Source organism: Canis lupus, chromosome 28, assembly GCF_048164855.1.
Source record: "Canis lupus baileyi chromosome 28, mCanLup2.hap1, whole genome shotgun sequence".
Taxonomy (NCBI): Eukaryota; Metazoa; Chordata; class Mammalia; order Carnivora; family Canidae; genus Canis; species Canis lupus.
Window position 1 is genome coordinate 637,369 of NC_132865.1, and position 17,411 is coordinate 654,779.

The window sequence follows — 17,411 nt, forward strand, 5'->3', positions numbered from 1 at the left end:
TGACTCTTGATTTCAGCTCAGGTTATGATCTCAGGGTCATGAGATCAAGTCCCTGTCTGGCTCTGTGCGCAGTGAGGAGTCTACTTAGGATTCTCTCCCTCTGTTCCTCCCTCCATTTGTGCTTGTTCTTTCTCTCTCTCAAATAAATCAGTAAATCATTAAAAAAAATCATAAATCCAGGACACTTGGGTGGCTCATTTGGTTAAGCATCTGCCTTCTGCTCAGGCCATGATCTCAGGGTTCTGGGATGAAGCCCCACATCAGGCTCCCTGCTTAGCGAGAAGTCTGCTTCTCCCTTGCCCTCTGTCCCTCCCCCTTGTTGAAGCTCTGTCTCCATCTCTCTCTCTCTCAAATAAATTGATAAAATCTTTTTTAAAAAACCTCTTTCAAAAATCAGAAATCTAAATTTGTTAAAAATAATGTGCTAAGAATAGCCAACACAATATTGAAGATGAACTAAGTTGAAGGACTAACACTATCCAACCTTAAGGCATCCTATAAAGCTACAATAATCAAAACAGTATGGGGGCCTCTGGGTGGCTCAATGGTTGAGCATCTGCCTTTGGCTCAGGGCATGACTCCGGGGTCTTGGGATCGAGTCTCACACTGGGCTCCCCGCAGGGAGCCTGCTTTTCCCTCTGCCTGTGTCTCTGCCTCTGTTTCTCATGAATAAATAAATAAAATATTTAAAAAAATAAAGTAAATAAGACGGTATGGTATTGATGAAAGCATAGACAAATAGACCTAATGGAACAGAATAGAAACCCGGAAATAGACGCACATACATATAGTCATCTGATCTTTGACAAAGGAGCAAAGGCAATAAGATGGAGCATAGACAGTCTCTTCAACTTCTCCACATGCAAAAAAATGAATCTAGACACAGACCTTACAAAAATTAACCCAAAATGGATCATAGAACTAAATGTTTATGTTCATAGACATGAAATTCCTAGAAGATAACAGTTAGAAAACTTAAATGACCTTGGGTATGGCAATGTCTTTTTATCTACAAAACCCAAGATACAATCCGTGATGGGATTGATAAATCTGACTTTGTTAAAATCAAAAATTCCTCTTCTGCAAAAGACAGTATCAAGGAAATTAGAAGACAAGTCACGGACTGGGAGAAAAAGACACATCTGATGAAGAATATTTAATCCTAAATTTAAAAAGAACTGTTAAAACTCAACAATAAGAAAACAGCTTGATTTAAAACTGAGCCAGAGGGGTACCTGGGTGGCTCAGTCTGACTCTTGATCTCAGCTCAGGTCTTGATCTCAGGGTGGTGAGTTCAAGCCCTGCATTGGGCTCCACGCTGGGCATGGAGGCATGGAGCCTACTTAAAAATTTTTAAATAAATAAATAAAGCCAATATCTTCCCCTCACCTCCTCCTTTCCCCAAAAAGAAAGAAAAAAATTTTTTTTAAAAATTAAAATGAGCCAAAAACCTTAATGGACACCTCACCAAAGAGGACATCCAGATAGCAAATAAACACATGAAAAGATGCCACACGTCACATGTCATCAGGGAAATGGAAATGGAAACAACAGTGAGATACCTTTAAACATAAATATTAGAACGGCCAAAATCTAAAACACTGATAACACCAAATGCTGGTAGGATACGGGGCTACAGACACTCCATCCGTTGGTGGTGGGAATGCGAACTGGCCGGCCACTCTGAAAGGCAGTTTGGCAGCTGACCACGTACGACCCAGTAATGGTGCTCCTCGGTCTTTACCCAAAGGAGCTGAAAACTTATGTCCACGTAAAAACCTGCACACGGAGCTTTACAGCAGCCTCCTTCATAATTGCTGAACCTCGGAAATGATCAAGATGTGCTTCAGCAGGTGAACAGATGCACCGTGGCATCCGGACAGTGGGATACTATTCAGGGCTAAAAAGAAACGAGCTATCAAGCGACGAAAAGACACGGGGACGCCTTAAATGTCGATTATCAGGTGAATGGAGCCAATCTGAAAAGGCTACACGCCGTGTGGTTCCAGAAGAGACAAAATAGGGAGATAATAAAAAGATCAAGAGTTGCCAGGGCTAGGAGGGGCAGAGGAAGAGGAGTTCGCGAAGCACAGAGTAGGTTCGGGGCAGTGGAGATACTCAGAACGATGCTGGAAGGGTGGACACCCGCCGCTGTAGGTTGGCCCAAACCCGCACAACGCACACCACCAAGAGTGAGCCTTCGGTCAATTCGGGGAGAAACTTCACCATTCTGGTGGGTGACGTGGATGACGGGGGAAGCTGCGCGTGTAGGCAGGCGGTGGGTACCTGGGAAATGTCCGCACCTCCCTTTCTGTCTTGTTGCAAACGTACAATTGCTCTAAAAAAAAAGGTCTTTAATAATAAGTAATAAATAATAATAATAATAATAATAATAATAATATCAGGGATGCCTGGGGGGCTCAGTCGGTTTAAGTGTCTGCCTTCTGCTCAGGTCATGATCCCGGGGTCCTGGGGTCGATCCCATGTCAGGGTCCCTGCTCAGTGGGGCGTCTGCTTCTCCCTCTCCCTCTCCCTCTGCCCCTCCCCACTGCATATTTTCTCTTTCTCAAATAAGTATAAATTTAAAAAAAAAAAACAATGTAACACTAGGGACACCCGGGTGGCTCAGGGGTTTAGCGCCACCTTCAGCCCAGGGTGACCCTGGGGTCCGGGGATTGAGTCCCACATCGGGCTCCCTGCATGGAGCCTGCTTCTCCCTCTGCCTGGGTCTCTGTGTCTCATGAATAAATAAATAAATAAATAAATAAATAAATAAATAAATAAACAAACAAACATGTAACAGTAATAATAATATGCTAAAGTTCCAAAAGCTCTTGGTGGGAAAAGTCCTTTCCTTGCCACACGGGGGTTGTGACAGGTAAGATGGAGCTGCTCAGGGGCTCTTCCTCGGATTTCCACCTGAAGTCGTCTATAAAATTTCAGCCGTCAGATAGCTATGGCATCGTCAGCAACTGGTTTTGCCCCAACGACGGGCTTCCTAAGGCGCAGCACGCATAGCATTTAGCACAGAACTAAATAAATAAATGATTCAAAATCAAAATAGATTCTTTAAATAATAAAAAAAGTAAAAGTATGTGTCGTCTAGACTACTTAGCACTTCATTTTGTCCACTCACAACAGGCCTTTTCTGTGAATATGCTTCACCACTGAATGAGCAACAACATCTAAGCTCCCAAAATATGCAAATTCAGAGCCAAAGCTCACAGGCTGGAAAAATAAATGTTCTGATGTGAACCAAATATTGACCAGAAAAAAAACAAAAACAAAAACAACCCCCCCCCCAAAAAAAAAAAAACCCCACCCTTAGGCCCAGCACTAAAAACATCTGCTTTGTTTGTGTACCCAGACCATGGACTTGTAGGACTCTTTCAGAAGGACACAGGGCAAGGCTGAGGGAAGGAATTTCACTGCAAACATAAGCAAACAGTGAATGTCACAGGAATTACCAGCGTTCAGGGGAGAAATCCTGTCTGTGTCTATAAAGGCTGATCTCTCTCTTCCTGTTCCCAGGCAATGTTGAGAATATAATGATTCACAGATTGGAGCCTGCCACAGTGCCCCGGCCTTGAATTTTAGAATGTTTTATGTGGACACCCCCCCCCCAAAAAAAAAATCTCACGTTCCCTAAATACCTTCCCATGACATTTATGAGCGCAGGTTCCCTTGCAGGCAGGATATCAAACTGTGTGGCAAAGGGGCGGGGGGGGGGGGGTGTGGTGGTGGTGGTAGGGTTTGAGGACACTTCTGCTCATATCTCGGCAAGAACCACCAAACGGGAGCCACAGTTGGGGACTGTCATTTATTTATTTATCTATTTTATTTATTTATTTTTTTTTTGCAGCTTGGGGAACAGACCTGTTTATTAAATAACCAGCGGGGCTCAAAATTGAGGCTTCTTTGCAAACAGGTCTGGGAAGCGCCCGTGATGATAAATGTGAGTAACAGTAAGCAAGCACCGGCTATTCTTTTGGGGGAGGGAGGCGGGTGTAGGCATCTCATGCTGAGTCACGATCATTTATTTCTCTTCCCCGGGGACTTAGAAGGGCCACTTCGTTTGTATGTCCAGGTTCCCCTTTGGGTCAACCACGAGCAAGCAGGAATAGGAACGAGAGAGAGACAGAGAGGCCACCTGGAACGTGAGCGGGGCGCCTGATAAGGTTTCTCCAGCCGTGCCATCTGGTGTGTCCTGGCACTTGTCATCCCAATTGCTGTTCTCTCCAACAGATTCAGCCTCCCCCAGACAGTTCAGCCTAAATGAGCTCATACCGTCTATCTGACACCTGTCAAAGGAAGAGTGAGAGGTTCCCCCCAGCCCTGCACGGAGGGCGAGGAGGAGGCACACAGACGCGGGGAGCGGGGAGAGGCAGGGAGACGGCTGCGTGCAGAGCAAAAGCAGCTCTTTGCTGGAGGCCGGTGCACCTGTAGGTTCACCTACCGATCTCAGGCCACAAGGCGGGGAAAGGAGGACAAAGAGGCGCTTCCCATCCCATCGTGTTTGCTGGGAGAAATGGGACCGAACACATGAAGTATGAAAATAGTACAAAGTGCCTCCACGCTCACCTTGTGTCTTTTTTTTTGGGGGGGGGGAGGGAGTCCTGCTTGTTTTGTGTGGTTCTTTCTTTGGGTTTTAGTTGAGAAAGGAGGAAACAGCAGCAGAGCGACCTGACGTGCTTCCGAGAGCACGACCAGCGACCAGCGACGCTCTTTTCCCAGCCCGGCCGGGGCAGGATTCCCTAACAGGCGAGGGCAAGCGGAGGGGCGATTTCATGAACTCAGCCCTGATTTCGAGGTCTGCATCCCGCAGCTCGTCTTCCTCCCGGGGCTTGGGGCGCTGCCAAGGCGGGCCAGGCCGGCGATGCTGATGGATTGGAGCCGCGGCGGGCGAGGCTGGAAGGGAAGCTCTCGCCAACCCTGCCCGGGCGCGGCCTGCGCCCTCCGCGGTGCCAGGAAACAGGGGATCCAGGCAGACGCTGCTGTTTGCCACCGGCACCCACTGAAGGACGAGGAGGAGGGGAGCCTCACAGAAGCACAAGCAGGACCTTTCACAGCCACCTTCCTGGGCACAGCACCCGACTGCAGAGGCCTGTCCGCGTGGCCGCTGCGGGCCCTCGGACGTTTGGGTGGTTTCCCGCCTTTCCTGCTCCCAGCCCGGTCCTCAGCGGGGACACACTGGTCTCTCTTGCAACCTTGGGTAACATGAGCTTACAGAATCCTTATCTATGTATTTTTTTTTCCTTTAATTCCCATTCAATTATACCAAAACTATTAGTCTTTAAATTGCAAAATAGATAAGCAAAAAAAAAAAAGAAAGAAAGAAAGAAAGAAAGAAAAAAGCAAGCAAGCCCTTTTTCAAAATGTCCTCTGATACAATCTTGATCAAGTTACTCAATTATAAAATGTGCATAAAGCTCCGGGCCTCCCAGGACCCTTGTTAAGGCTCCACTGAGACGACAGATAGACGTGCAAACGCTTAAAAGCGGCTGAAGACGCGTCAACTCTCTTCTCTTCCTCTCTCTGAATTGAGACAGTCCTAGGATTTAGAGAAAACCCACATCAGTGGTGGGCACTGATGGGCACTGGTGGGCACTCTATGAGCATATGTCCGTAAACTTTAGTTTTCTCGGGGAAATCATTCCAATTAAGCTAAAGATCAGCCCGCCGCCAGCAGGCCTCCATGGGGCTTTATGGGCACGAGAGTTCCCCGCACGAAACACTCGGGGGACACCGCGTGGCGTTAGGGGTGCAGCTGGCCCTAAGCACCGTGAGCGTGAGCCGTGGGGGCCTATTTCACAGCCTCTTTCCTTAGCAGGAGAAGGGATGACATTCTGTGGGCCTCGCCTCCCCGGAGATTAGAAACCAAGCCCCAGAGGCGGCCGGCAGCTGAGGAATAGGCTCTTCCCCGCTGAGGAGAGGGAGGCCCAAGGCCCGTGGAAAGCCTCCGTCCTCACGAGGCGGGTCTCCATCCCATGTGGGATGTTCATGGGGCACTTGGCCTAAAGTCCTATCAAGAGGAGCAAAGCAGCACTATTAGGGGGCATTTCAGAAGCACGCGGGGTACGCGCTAACTCTCAAGAACCTCAGCCGCAGTTGGCGGGAGGAGGAACCCCACGAAGCCGAAAGCAGTGTTCTGGGCCCGGGAGAGCTCAGCCGCCCAGGTCCCTGGAGGCAGACGTGGGATCAGGGCCTGAACCACGTGCGTCCCCGTTCTGCCGTTGGCTCGCTCGGTGACCTCGGCCCCACGGCCCCCATCTGCGCGGTGCGGGGGTGAGCAGGTGTTCTCTAGGGGCTCACCCGCCTCTCACATTTTCAAAACCTAGATTCTGAAAGGAAAAGGAAGTAGAAACAGGAAGAAGACGCCTATGAGAATTCCAAGAGCGAGACCACTCAAAACTGCAAAGCTGGGGACACATGTAGGGTGAGGAGGAGGAGGGGGAGGAGTGGGAGGAAGGGGAGGAGGAGGAGAGGGAGGAGGAGGAGAGGGAGGAAGAGGAGGAGAGAGAGGAGGGGGAGAGGGAGGAGGGGGAGGAGGAGAGGAAGGAGGGGAAGAGGGAGGAGGGAGAGAGAGAGGAGGGGGAGAGGGAGGAGGGAAAGAGAGAGGAGGGGGAGAGGGAAAGAGGGAGGAAGGGAGGAGGGGGGGAGGAGGGGAGGAGGGGGAGAGGGAGGAGGGGGAGAGGGAGGAGGGGGAGGGGGAGGAGGGGGAGGGGGAGGAGGGGGAGGGGGAGGAGGGGGAGGAAGAGGAGGAGAGGGAGGAGGGGGAGGGGGAGGAGGGGGAGGAAGAGGAGGAGAGGGAGGAGGGGGAGGAGGGAGAGAGGTTGGAGGGGGAGGAGGGAGAGAGGGAGGAGGGGGAGAGGAAGGAGGGGGAGAGGGAGGAGGGAGGGGGGAGGGGGGGGAGAGGGAGAGAGGGAGGAAGGGAGGAAGGGAGGGGGAGGAGGGGAAGAGGGAGGAGGAGGGGGAGAGGGGGGAGGAGGGGGGGAGAGGGAGAGAGGGGAGAGGAGGGGGAGAGGGAGGAGGGGGAGAGGGAGGAGGGAGAGAGGGAGGAGGGGGAGAGGGAGGAGGGAGAGAGGGAGGAGGGAGAGAGGGAGGAGGGGGAGGAGGAGAGGAAGGAGGGGAAGAGGGAGGAGGGAGAGAGAGGAGGGGAGAGGGAGAGAGGGAGGAAGGGAGGAGGGGGAGAGGGAGGAGGGGGAGAGGGAGGAGGAGGGGGAGAGGGGGGAGGAGGGGGAGAGGGAGGAGGAGGGGGAGAGGGAGGAGGAGGGGGAGAGGGGGAAGGAGCGGGGAGAGGGAGGAGGAGGAGGGTGTTAACCTCATTTGCGGAGGCCTAGCACTGGTGTCCGCCCCGGACGGGTGTCCCGGCTCCTACCCGTCTGCCCTCCTTCCTGCCACCCTTCTCCCCCCTCTGACGAGGCCGCGATGGATACAGGTGTGCTGAGGATCCAGCCAAGAGCGAGTCCATGTGGGGCTGTTTTAGTTGGGCTTTGGGGGATGTACTTATGCGACCGACAGTTGTCACTTCCATCCTTCGACGGCTCCGGGACTGCTGGCGTCACAGACAACGGAGCAGGGCCGGAGACCATCCTGTGCTCAGCACCTACCCTGCGACACCTGCGGGGGATCCGGACGCCACCACGAGGGAAAGCCTTCCAATGACCAACCACAGAACTGCAGACGAGTGACCCCGTTCCCGTCTACGCCGACTTAGAAAGGAAGTTCTCTCCTGGGAAGAGCACATTGCGTGGTTTGGGGTATACCATGGACACTTCTCATTTTATGTTCTGTCTTTCCTTTTTGGAGGACGTCGTGGGCCGTGGAATGTAGCGGAGTTTCCGTGTCTGCAGGGGGCCCACCTCCAGCCCCACCACACAAGGGGTGGCGCGCTCAGGTATGAAGGCCCGTGCTCTACGTGCCTCAGCAGGTTGGGTCTCGCGGCAGCAGAGATGACGTATTTGTCCTAATCGAGTGCGTCAACAGCAGATAAAATACATACAAAAACCGTGGTTTCTGGAGAGAAAGACATGTATTTTTTCTTTTTTTTTTTTCTTTTTTTTAAATACATTTATTTTTTATTGGTGTTCAATTTCTCAACCTATAGAAGAACACCCAGGGCTCATGTAGTTTTTTCCACGCTGAACAGCCGCTGGGGTAATTCGGGAATACCGAGAGTGAAAAGTCAATCACCTCGAGAAAAGATTGACGCTTCTTATCGGCTTGACACAAAATACTGACAAACATAAAGATTACGGAAAGTTATAATAATGTCCCACTGGAGAGGAAATAGTGAACTCGTTCAAATGTCGTCAGCTCATTGTCCCTACACGAGAAAGGGTATAATGTCCTGAAACCCTACTGCTCGTACGCGGCACAGACTTAACAGCACTCTTCCAAAATTTGACAACGGTCCTAAACGTGTATATGGAATGACCAATAAAAGGCTGTAAGCCTGAAATAAACTTTCCCAAACTACCAATAATAAAAACCACATTTCTATTCACCGCCCTGGAGGAAAGACTGAATCCTCTTTTGCTTCTCTCTCAGGAAAATAAAGCACAAAAGCACCGTCATATAAAAAGGAATCAAAGTGTAGGCAAGCAGAGAGGGGAGAAAAAAAAAATACAGAAACTTGACAGGTAGCGATTTAAGGAAAGCATTAGGATGTTTTTCTGAATTTTGTAATGTTTGTATTATTTAGCAGCCTTTCTTAAATTCGTGATTTGTTATGATTTTCGTTATTCTAAGTAAATGTCGGTTTTATATCTAAATTTTTATTCGTACGTGTGTATTCTGATTCTTAGAGAGGCCCCCAAATAATAGAAGAGCCCAGTCCTACAAAACGTGGGTCCCCCCGTGACCCGAAATGTGAAAGACACCTAATAAACGCTTCTTGAATGAATAAAGTAAAGGCTGATTGAATGAATAAAATTGGAAAATGTCAGAAATCAAATTCTTTCCCTAAGATGCCAAATAGGTAATTTACGGAGCAGCAACCCGGGTGGGAACCAAGAGTCGTTCAGCTTTTAAACTATCACCCTTGAGGGCAGCCCGGGGGGCTCCGCGGGTGAGCGCCTGCCTTCGGCCCAGGCTGTGACCCCGGGGTCCCGGGATCGAGTCCCACATCGGGCTCCCTGCGTGGAGCCTGCTTCTCCCTCTGCCTGGGTCTCTGCCTCTCTCTCTGTGTCTCTCATGAATAAATAAATAAAATCTTTAAAAATAAATAAATAAATAAACTATCACCGTTGACCTGCTGCCAAGGCTGCCCTTGCACAACCACCGATGACGTGGCCAACGCGGAATTGGTGCATAGTTGACGGCTTTCTGTCCTCCACCTCAGAAATCAGGTGACCTCCTCCCAAAGAAACCTCCGTGCAGGCCTCTGCAAACCCACACGAGACTCTTATTTCTCCTGGAAAGGGCTCTTCGAGAACACACTTCTCAACATTAGCTCTGCAGGGAGGGCAAAAAAAAAAAAAAAAAAAAAAAAAAAAAAAAAAAACAGGTGGGGGACCCAGAGAAAATCAGAAGTAATTGCCGGATTTAAGATTTTTGCTCATTTATTTTAACAATTAACAGCAGTGATGTCTGGGGCGAAGGATCTTCATTTGCATACACACTGGAAATGGTAAACTCTAAAAATAACCTCGGGAATTACTGCTCCAAAGCTCACGCTGCTAATGAGAAAGTTCAGAGGAAACGGTATTGATGACACCCGGATAATTAGTTGGCTTAATCCGAGGTAGTTTGGGTTCCCTTGGATATAAAAGGTGAGTTCCTGCCAAAGCTTCGGATACTCAAGCGGAGTGTCAAGTCCTTTCACTTGTGTTAAGCACTTCGAAATCGTCCAATTGCCGATGCTTTGTCGAAAAGAATGATGGAAATGAATTCTAACACACGCGGTCTTAGAGAAAACCCCATGAAGTGATACCAGAAACAATAAGAAGGGAAAAGGGGAAAAGGGGAAAAGGGGAGATCCCGTCCTCGCAACACAGGCCAGTTGGTAACCCAGGGGCATCCGTGAATCAGAAAGACGTCTGCCACCTGCAAGGTAATGTGGACTCGGCCGGGAGCCCCTGACCTACGCTGGACTGTGCTCCGCTGGAATATTATCCGGGGCTGGAGGTTCAGGAAGCCCCCAGGCCCCCCCCACCACGGTGAGTGCAGGCTCTTCCGCAGGTGAGGAAATCCTGGCTGGCTCTCACACGCGGGCCCACTAGTAAGGGCTGCTGGCACTGCGCTCCCTACGGGGTCTGCACCCCGTTCCCTAAGGGGCCTGCACCCTGCTCCCTACGGGGTCTGCACCCCATTCCCTAAGGGGCCTGCACCCTCTGCTCCCTATGGGGTCTGCACCCTCTGCTCCCTAAGGGGCCTGCACCCTCTGCTCCCTAAGGGGCCTGCACCCTCTGCTCCCTACGGGGTCTGCACCCCATTCCCTAAAGGGCCTGCACCTTGCTCCCTAAGGGGCCTGCACCCCGTTCCCTAAGGGGCCTGAACCCTCTGCTCCCTAAGGGGCCTGCACCCTGCTCCCTAAGGGGCCTGCACCCTCTGCTCCCTACGGGGTCTGCACCCTCTGCTCCCTAAGGGGCCTGCACCTTGCTCCCTAAGGGGCCTGCACCCTCTGCTCCCTAAGGGGCCTGCACCCTCTGCTCCCTAAGGGGCCTGCACCCCGTTCCCTAAGGGGCCTGCACCCCGTTCCCTAAGGGGTCTGAACCCTCTACTCCCTAAGGGGCCTGCACCCTGCTCCCTAAGGGGCCTGCACCCTCTGCTCCCTATGGGGTCTGCCCCCATTCCCTAAGGGGCCTGCACCCTCTGCTCCCTAAGGGGCCTGAACCCTCTGCTCCCTAAGGGGCCTGCACCCTCTGCTCCCTATGGGGTCTGCCCCCATTCCCTAAGGTGCCTGCACCCTCTGCTCCCTATAGGGTCTGCCCCCATTCCCTAAGGGGCCTGCACCCTGCTCCCTAAGGGGCCTGCACCCTCTGCTCCCTAAGGGGCCTGCACCCTCTGCTCCCTAAGGGGCCTGCACCCTCTGCTCCCTAAGGGGCCTGCACCCTCTGCTCCCTAAGGGGCTGACATCACACCAGAGTGGGGCCGGAAGACCAGGAGCCAGCTGGAGGTGCAGGGCCGGGCCGGGCGGGCACAGGAGCCACAATCAGGACGGGGCCCGGGCCACACCCTGGGGCACTGAGCTCAGCGGCGCCCATCACACGACCCTCTTGGCCGTCACGGCCTGGCGGCAACTGTCCAGTAGCCACGGCAAGAGTCGGGGGGCAGTTGTCAGCACCGGGGGCTCCCACGCGTGAGGTCAGAGCCCACGGCCACGCATGCCTTCTCCCTGTGCTGCAGGCGGGAGCGGGCCCCAGCTGGCCCACCCACCCCACGCGGCCGCCCTGCACTGGCCCCTGTCCGGGACGCTGAGCAAGGCCGCTTGGGTGGGACAGGGACTGCAGAGGCGTCCTGGGTTTTCGGGAGAGAAGAGCGCGCGTGAGCACGAGTGTGCACAAGCACCTGCCACTCAGAGGCTCCCCGAGGCTGCTCGGGGGCCTTTGGGTTCACAGCCGACGCCAGTGTCGAGGCCACCACGCGGTCGTGATCCTGAAACCCGAGTTCAGAAGGCGCGGACTTCCTTTTACCAGAGAAGGCGGCGACGTCTCCACACAGGTTTAGGTCCTGGCGCACAACAGCGGCCGGAACAGACGCGACCTCACGGTCACCAGCGGATGCGGGACGGCCAGTCCCAGGGGGCCGACAGGCGGCACAGCCCAGCGGCCGCACCCCCCACCGGGTAGCCCGCGCCTGGGACGCTCTTCCAGAACCGCACCACCCTGGCTGCCACCCCGGACGCCGGAGAGTTCGTCCCCACGGGCCCCGCACCGCCCTGTCCACCGGAGGATCCGTCTCCGCAAGTAGAGATTCAAAAGGTCAGTGACCCCCTCGGCAGCAGCGGGCCACCTGTGCCACGGGAAACGGGGACACCTTGAATTCCCAGGTGGGGAACCGGCTGGTCCCTGCTCCCCGCCCGGCCCGGCCTCGGGGACACTGAGACAAAGACGCAGACGATGCGGCCCCAGGACAGGGTCAGGTCCAGAGGCAGAGTCAGACCCTGAGCACGCGACCGACGGCAATGGGCCAGCTCAGCAGGGGGAGGCAGGGGAGGCCTGGCCGGGCTGCAGGGCTGGGCAGGACACCAGGACACCGGGGTTTGTCTTGCTCCCTCCTCCCCGCCCTCCTCCGTCTGGGCACCAAGCACTTCCAGCCTCCCCTTGGCTGCAGAACTGCAGCCCTTCCCGGGGGCAAAACCGCGGTCCGGCTGCATCTCAGCAGCACCTCAACCTCCCGTGCGGCTCAGAAGGTCCCCAAACAGCAGGAGGAAGGTCCGACCACCTCCCCGCTCGGCAGACGAGGCCGAGGCCCGCAGCTCCCACGGGTCTGGCCAGGGTCGCGCGCCCGGCAAGGGTGAACCGGGGTTCTGGACGTCGGGGTGGGGTCCTCGGCCGACTCTGTCCCTGGGGGGACGTGTGCCCACCACGCCCCCGAGGCGATGGTGAACGTTCAGGGACTAAAGAGAAGAACACTGGGGAATTTCCAACAAAGGCCTTCTAGAAGGAATCTGCCTTTCAAAATCCGAGAGACGGGAAAGGAAAGGATGATGAAAGACAAAAAAAAAAAAAAAAAAAAAAAGCCGCGTTCAGCGTGGGTCCCCCGTGGCCTGCCCTCGGGAACCTTCCCGGTGGCCCCCACCTGCGTGCATGGCGCGAGCTGGCTCTCACCTGGAGGGCCGTGCATCGGCGTGAGCCTCGGCGTGAACGGAGGCAGGAAGGGCCCGACCCGGGAGGCTGGCCCAGGCCCAGCTGCATGGTGTCCAGTCGTGGTGGCACCTTCCCCATTTGTGATCACCAGCAGCCGCCTATGCCCCCAAATTGCAACGCTATTTCAACACCATTTAAATCAAGCTTGATCGCTAATTAGGCTAAGATCAGCCAAAGCACCAACCAGGGGGACATCAAAAACCCAAGAGGGTCTACACCGTGAAGCGGCATCATTAAGGGTCTCCCATTAAGGAAGCAACAGGGGGTGCGGGCGGGGCAGGGAGGACACAAGCTTTTTTTTTTTTTTACTTTCTGGGAATAAACGGCTTCAAAATTCATCCAAAACAGGCCTCTTAAGACATTTCCCCTCTGCTCTGAATGCTTTAAGCCGGCCCTCTGATGACAAAAATGCTCCTGTTAAACCTCATCAGGAGGCTTTCTTAAGATGAAGAATGTTTTATAAATTGTAATGGCTTTAATCAGGGCCCTCTCTGAAGCTATTTAGCTCTGCTGCAGCCCAACCAGCGCCTCGATTACGCCGTTTATCGGCTCCGTATTAATTAAGCATCATTACGGGGATTGATTCATAGGCTTTTTCACAGCTCGCGCACCAGATGGTAGACCAGGCTCCCTCTCCGATGCTCCGTAAACATCACCTGGGTTCACTCGTCTCTCCCTGCAGCTGAATGTTTAATCAGATCCTAGTCGTCCTCCAACCGGATCGCTGCTCTTCCTCGTCCTCTTGGCTCTTCGCGATTAACAGGGTTCGGGGGAGGCCAAGAGATCCGAAGGGTAAGCCAGGGGGATTCACGGAGCAAATGTCACCGCCTCCCTGCATTCTTACCCAGGGCACTGGTGCAATTTTCACAGCCACGGGGACGGGGACCCTTTTGCTTCCTTAGCTGATTAAAACTTACAGTCTGTGCTCAATTATCTGGGGCAACAGAGAAAATACGGAAAAAAAAAGTAAGTGTGTATTTGGCAATGGGAGTACAGCAGACAACTTGGCCTCAGTGGACTTAACTTTCTGAATTGCATGTCACTTGGGCTAACACAGAGATTACCTGGCATCCTCGAGCCCGCGTGTCGGGAAGGCAGGAGGAGGCGTCCCGAGGTTACTGCACTGTCAGGGAGCCAGCCGATAATTTTTATTTTATTTTATTTTATTTTTATTTTATTTTATTTATTTTATTTATTTATTTATATTTTATTTATTTATTCATGATAGAGAGAGAGAGAGAGAGGGGCAGAGACCCAGGCAGAGGGAGAAGCAGGCTCCATGCAGGGAGCCCGACGTGGGATTCGATCCCGAGTCTCCAGGATCGAGCCCTGGGCCAAAGGCAGGCGCTAAACTGCTGAGCCCCCCAGGGATCCCCCAGCCGAGAATTTTAAATCACCTCGAGTGATCCCAAAAGTAGATAATAGAGCGATGGAAATGCTTACCTGTTGCCTGTTTTTTCTTACAAGATAGGAACACCAGCTAATGGAACGCCTCACGGTTGCCTCAAAGGCAAAACGTCTGAAAACCAAGCGGCCCGTGTGGCCCGCAATCAGCTCCTCTCCTGACCCCCGACACTTCTCCTTATTCTCCAGTCACCAAGCTGGGTAGAGACAAACCTGGAAACTTCAACGGACTAAAGGAGACACGTGCCATCAACTAAATGGACTCGGAGACTCCCACAAGCTGCCGGCCTGCCGTATGGAACACCCTGGATGTTGCCCAATCTGGTTTTGCTCTAAAAAACCACAAACAGCTATTTAGTTGTACGTGAATCTCATGATTTTTAAGTACTGGGCTGACCTGAGCGCAGATGCATCCATGGCTTCTGATCCTTGTCTGACTGCACGCTCGGCCATCCCTCTGTCCCCCGTCAAACAGGGCCAGGCTCCGTCTGTCCCATCACTCTCCCCTGCGAGCTCTCTGCTGTCTCTTGCTCTCCATTCCCTCCGCCCCATCCAGGCCCTCATTTCCCAGCCTTAGGATCGGCTGGGGAGCTGGGGGGCGAGTTAAGCCACAAGCCCCACCCCCAAGCTTTTCGACTTTAAGGAGTCTCAGGTGGGGCCTAACTATTTGCACAGCAACAAGCTCCCAGGTGAGGCTGACGATGACCTTCCAGAGACCATCTTTACGGAAACGTTGCTCTAAAACATCGCCCCCCGCCCAACTCCACCACAATGATTCCCCATTTCCTCCAAATAAACCTTAAAACTCCCCAGCCCGTCCTCTGGATCCTCTTCCATTCGCCCCAAAACTGCATTTCCCTGATCTCCTGCGACACTTTCTGGCTCCGGCCATACCGGTCTCCCCGTGTGTTACCCAAGCGCCTCACGCACTGCCCCCTTGATCACGTGCAGCTCGTCTTTAGACCTCCCTTGTCTTGTTCAAGTTCAACGTTTTGTTGTGTATACCCCAAATCCGCGTCCTCTACGTAGCCAGCACTCATCAGATTTCCGCTCTTTTAGTCTCCAAAGTGCTGGCTCTTCAGGTCACTTGGTATAATCCAAAGTGCATGGAATTCAGAACCAGAGACTCTAATCATGAATCCCAGTTCTTTCGTTAGCTGCGTGACTTGATTATTTAACCATTCTAAACCTGTTTCTTTTTCAGTAAAAGAGATAACAATTATCTGCCTCCCCTGGGTTGCATAAAGAATTTTGAAACAAACTACGCCTTCAGAGATGTCAGTACAAAATAGCTGCTACATAAATGTTCACTTCATTCCTTTCCCCGTCACTCATTTTGCACTAAATATAAAAGAGATTACATGAGCCGTTTATATTTTAAGCTTACCCTCCTCTCTTCAGAATATTTCTGAGGGACAAAAAAAAAAATGACTAATTCATTTTAATAACCCTACTGCTCAGCAACTTCTGAGCGCTGGTAAGCTCTCAATAAATATTTACTAAAAAGCTAATTAATTTGAGAAATAACGTGAGACAAATGGTTCCTCTGCAGAGCCTAAATTAATAATTACATTTATCCTTAAAATATCCTCCTATGACAAAGGCAAAGGTATTTTACATACAGAAAGCCTAAAACAGATCTAATGAGAGTCCCAGTTGATATTTAATGGTGAACAAAAGAAAAGTCATTATAAAAGCATCAATAAAGAGCACTTCTCTTTGAAGTAAATTTGAGCACCAGAATACTAATACTGGCAACATACAGAAATAACAACAATGAACCTGGAGATATTGAAGGCAACAAGTAATGGGCATTTTACATATGTTTCTCTTTTTCTTTTTTTTTAATTTATTTTTTATTGGTGTTCAATTTGCCAACATATAGAATATCACCCAGTGCTCACCAGATGTTTCACAAAGACACGGGTCAGAGGACCCCGTGACTGTTGTGCTTCCACAATGGCTGACAAATAGCGTTGACTGCACTGACGAGTGTCCAGTCAAGCTGGTAAAACACATTTTCTGCCCTTTAGGGGATTTTCTAATCTTGAGGCCAAGCAGAAACCAGTCACAACTTATATCCTGTTCTCTAGTGTTGCTGATCTCTATGCCACCCCTCAATGGAATCTGGACTCACCCCTTCCAGGGAACTGAGGGCAAAACGTCTGTCGGAGAGAAGGGAGCTGTTTTATCCAATTAGCGACTCATAACATGATGCATCGTTCATAAATGTTGTGGCATTAGAAGGATATAACCCGGCATATTGGGCACTTGGATATTTCCCTTGAATACAGAGCAAAGTGCCCTAAGAATTCAAGTTGCTTCGAACTTACTATATCGAGGCTCCACACTTTGGCCCGAGAGCACTTAGAATCTGGTCACCTGGTTTGTCATGAAAGCCCTTCCACGACTGACTGTACAGTTTCAAACAAGTTCATTAAAAAAACAAAAACAAAAACAAAAACAAAAACAAAACAAAACAAAAAAAAACAAGTTCATTCCTTCAGCAGAACATTCCTGAGTTACTATTACGTGACAAACATACTGGATGATGGGGATATAGAGGTTTTATACGTGTGTATGTGCACGCGTGTATACACATTTTTTTTTCATGTTTTTTCTGGAACTTCGAGTGGAGGCAGATTGGACTGGACAGTTTACCTTCACAGAGGGCATAAAGGGAGACCAAATTTCCTAGCCTTCCTATAATTTCATTCTGGCCGAACCATGAGTAGAAGCGAGATATGCCAGGTCTAAACCCGGCCACGAGAAACCTCCCGTGTGATTATCAGCTCTCCCTGTCTTCTTATCCCAGCCGGATGCAAAAGATCCTGCAGAGGACTCAGATCTTAGAGGTGATGGCGTCACAAGATGCAAAGCAGAAGAAGAGCCGCTGCTGGACACCCTCTCGGAACCATTATGTGGGCAGTAAATCAACTCCCATTGTGTTACGTGACTGAGATTTGAAGTTGCGACGACAGTGAGTGCACCCCACCAAAGCACGAACAGCAACTGCCTCCAAGACGTTCTGATACAGAGTATGCATAGGATGGTGTGGGAATGCCAGAAAGAGGTGGCTCGCCTGGGCTGGAGCTACATACCAGGGAGGGCTCCCGAGAAAAAGAAACACTTAGATGAATCCTGAAGGACAGAATGAGACAGCGAGGAAGAGGATAGGAGGCGGCAAGCGGGAAA

General features: G+C 51.7%; 1 protein-coding gene and 1 long non-coding RNA gene across 6 annotated transcripts in view; one reads left to right on the forward strand and one right to left on the reverse strand.

The window, feature by feature from the left end:
- The window catches only part of CPQ (carboxypeptidase Q), a 407,631-nt gene that overhangs the window by 251,170 nt on the left and 139,050 nt on the right, over nt 1-17,411 (reverse strand). For 4 of the 5 annotated variants that reach the window (XM_072803823.1, XM_072803821.1, XM_072803824.1 and 1 more), the window contains exon 3: nt 9,247-9,456. The exons of the other annotated variant lie outside the window; for it this stretch is intronic. In XM_072803823.1, coding sequence (XP_072659924.1) covers nt 9,247-9,456 — 210 coding nt within the window. The remainder of the gene's footprint in view (nt 1-9,246; nt 9,457-17,411) is intronic. 5 annotated transcript variants of the gene reach the window in all.
- On the forward strand, nt 12,218-15,477 carry LOC140620067 (uncharacterized). The gene is made up of 2 exons (XR_012019803.1): nt 12,218-13,604; nt 14,280-15,477. It is a non-coding gene; the product is annotated as an uncharacterized lncRNA (long non-coding RNA).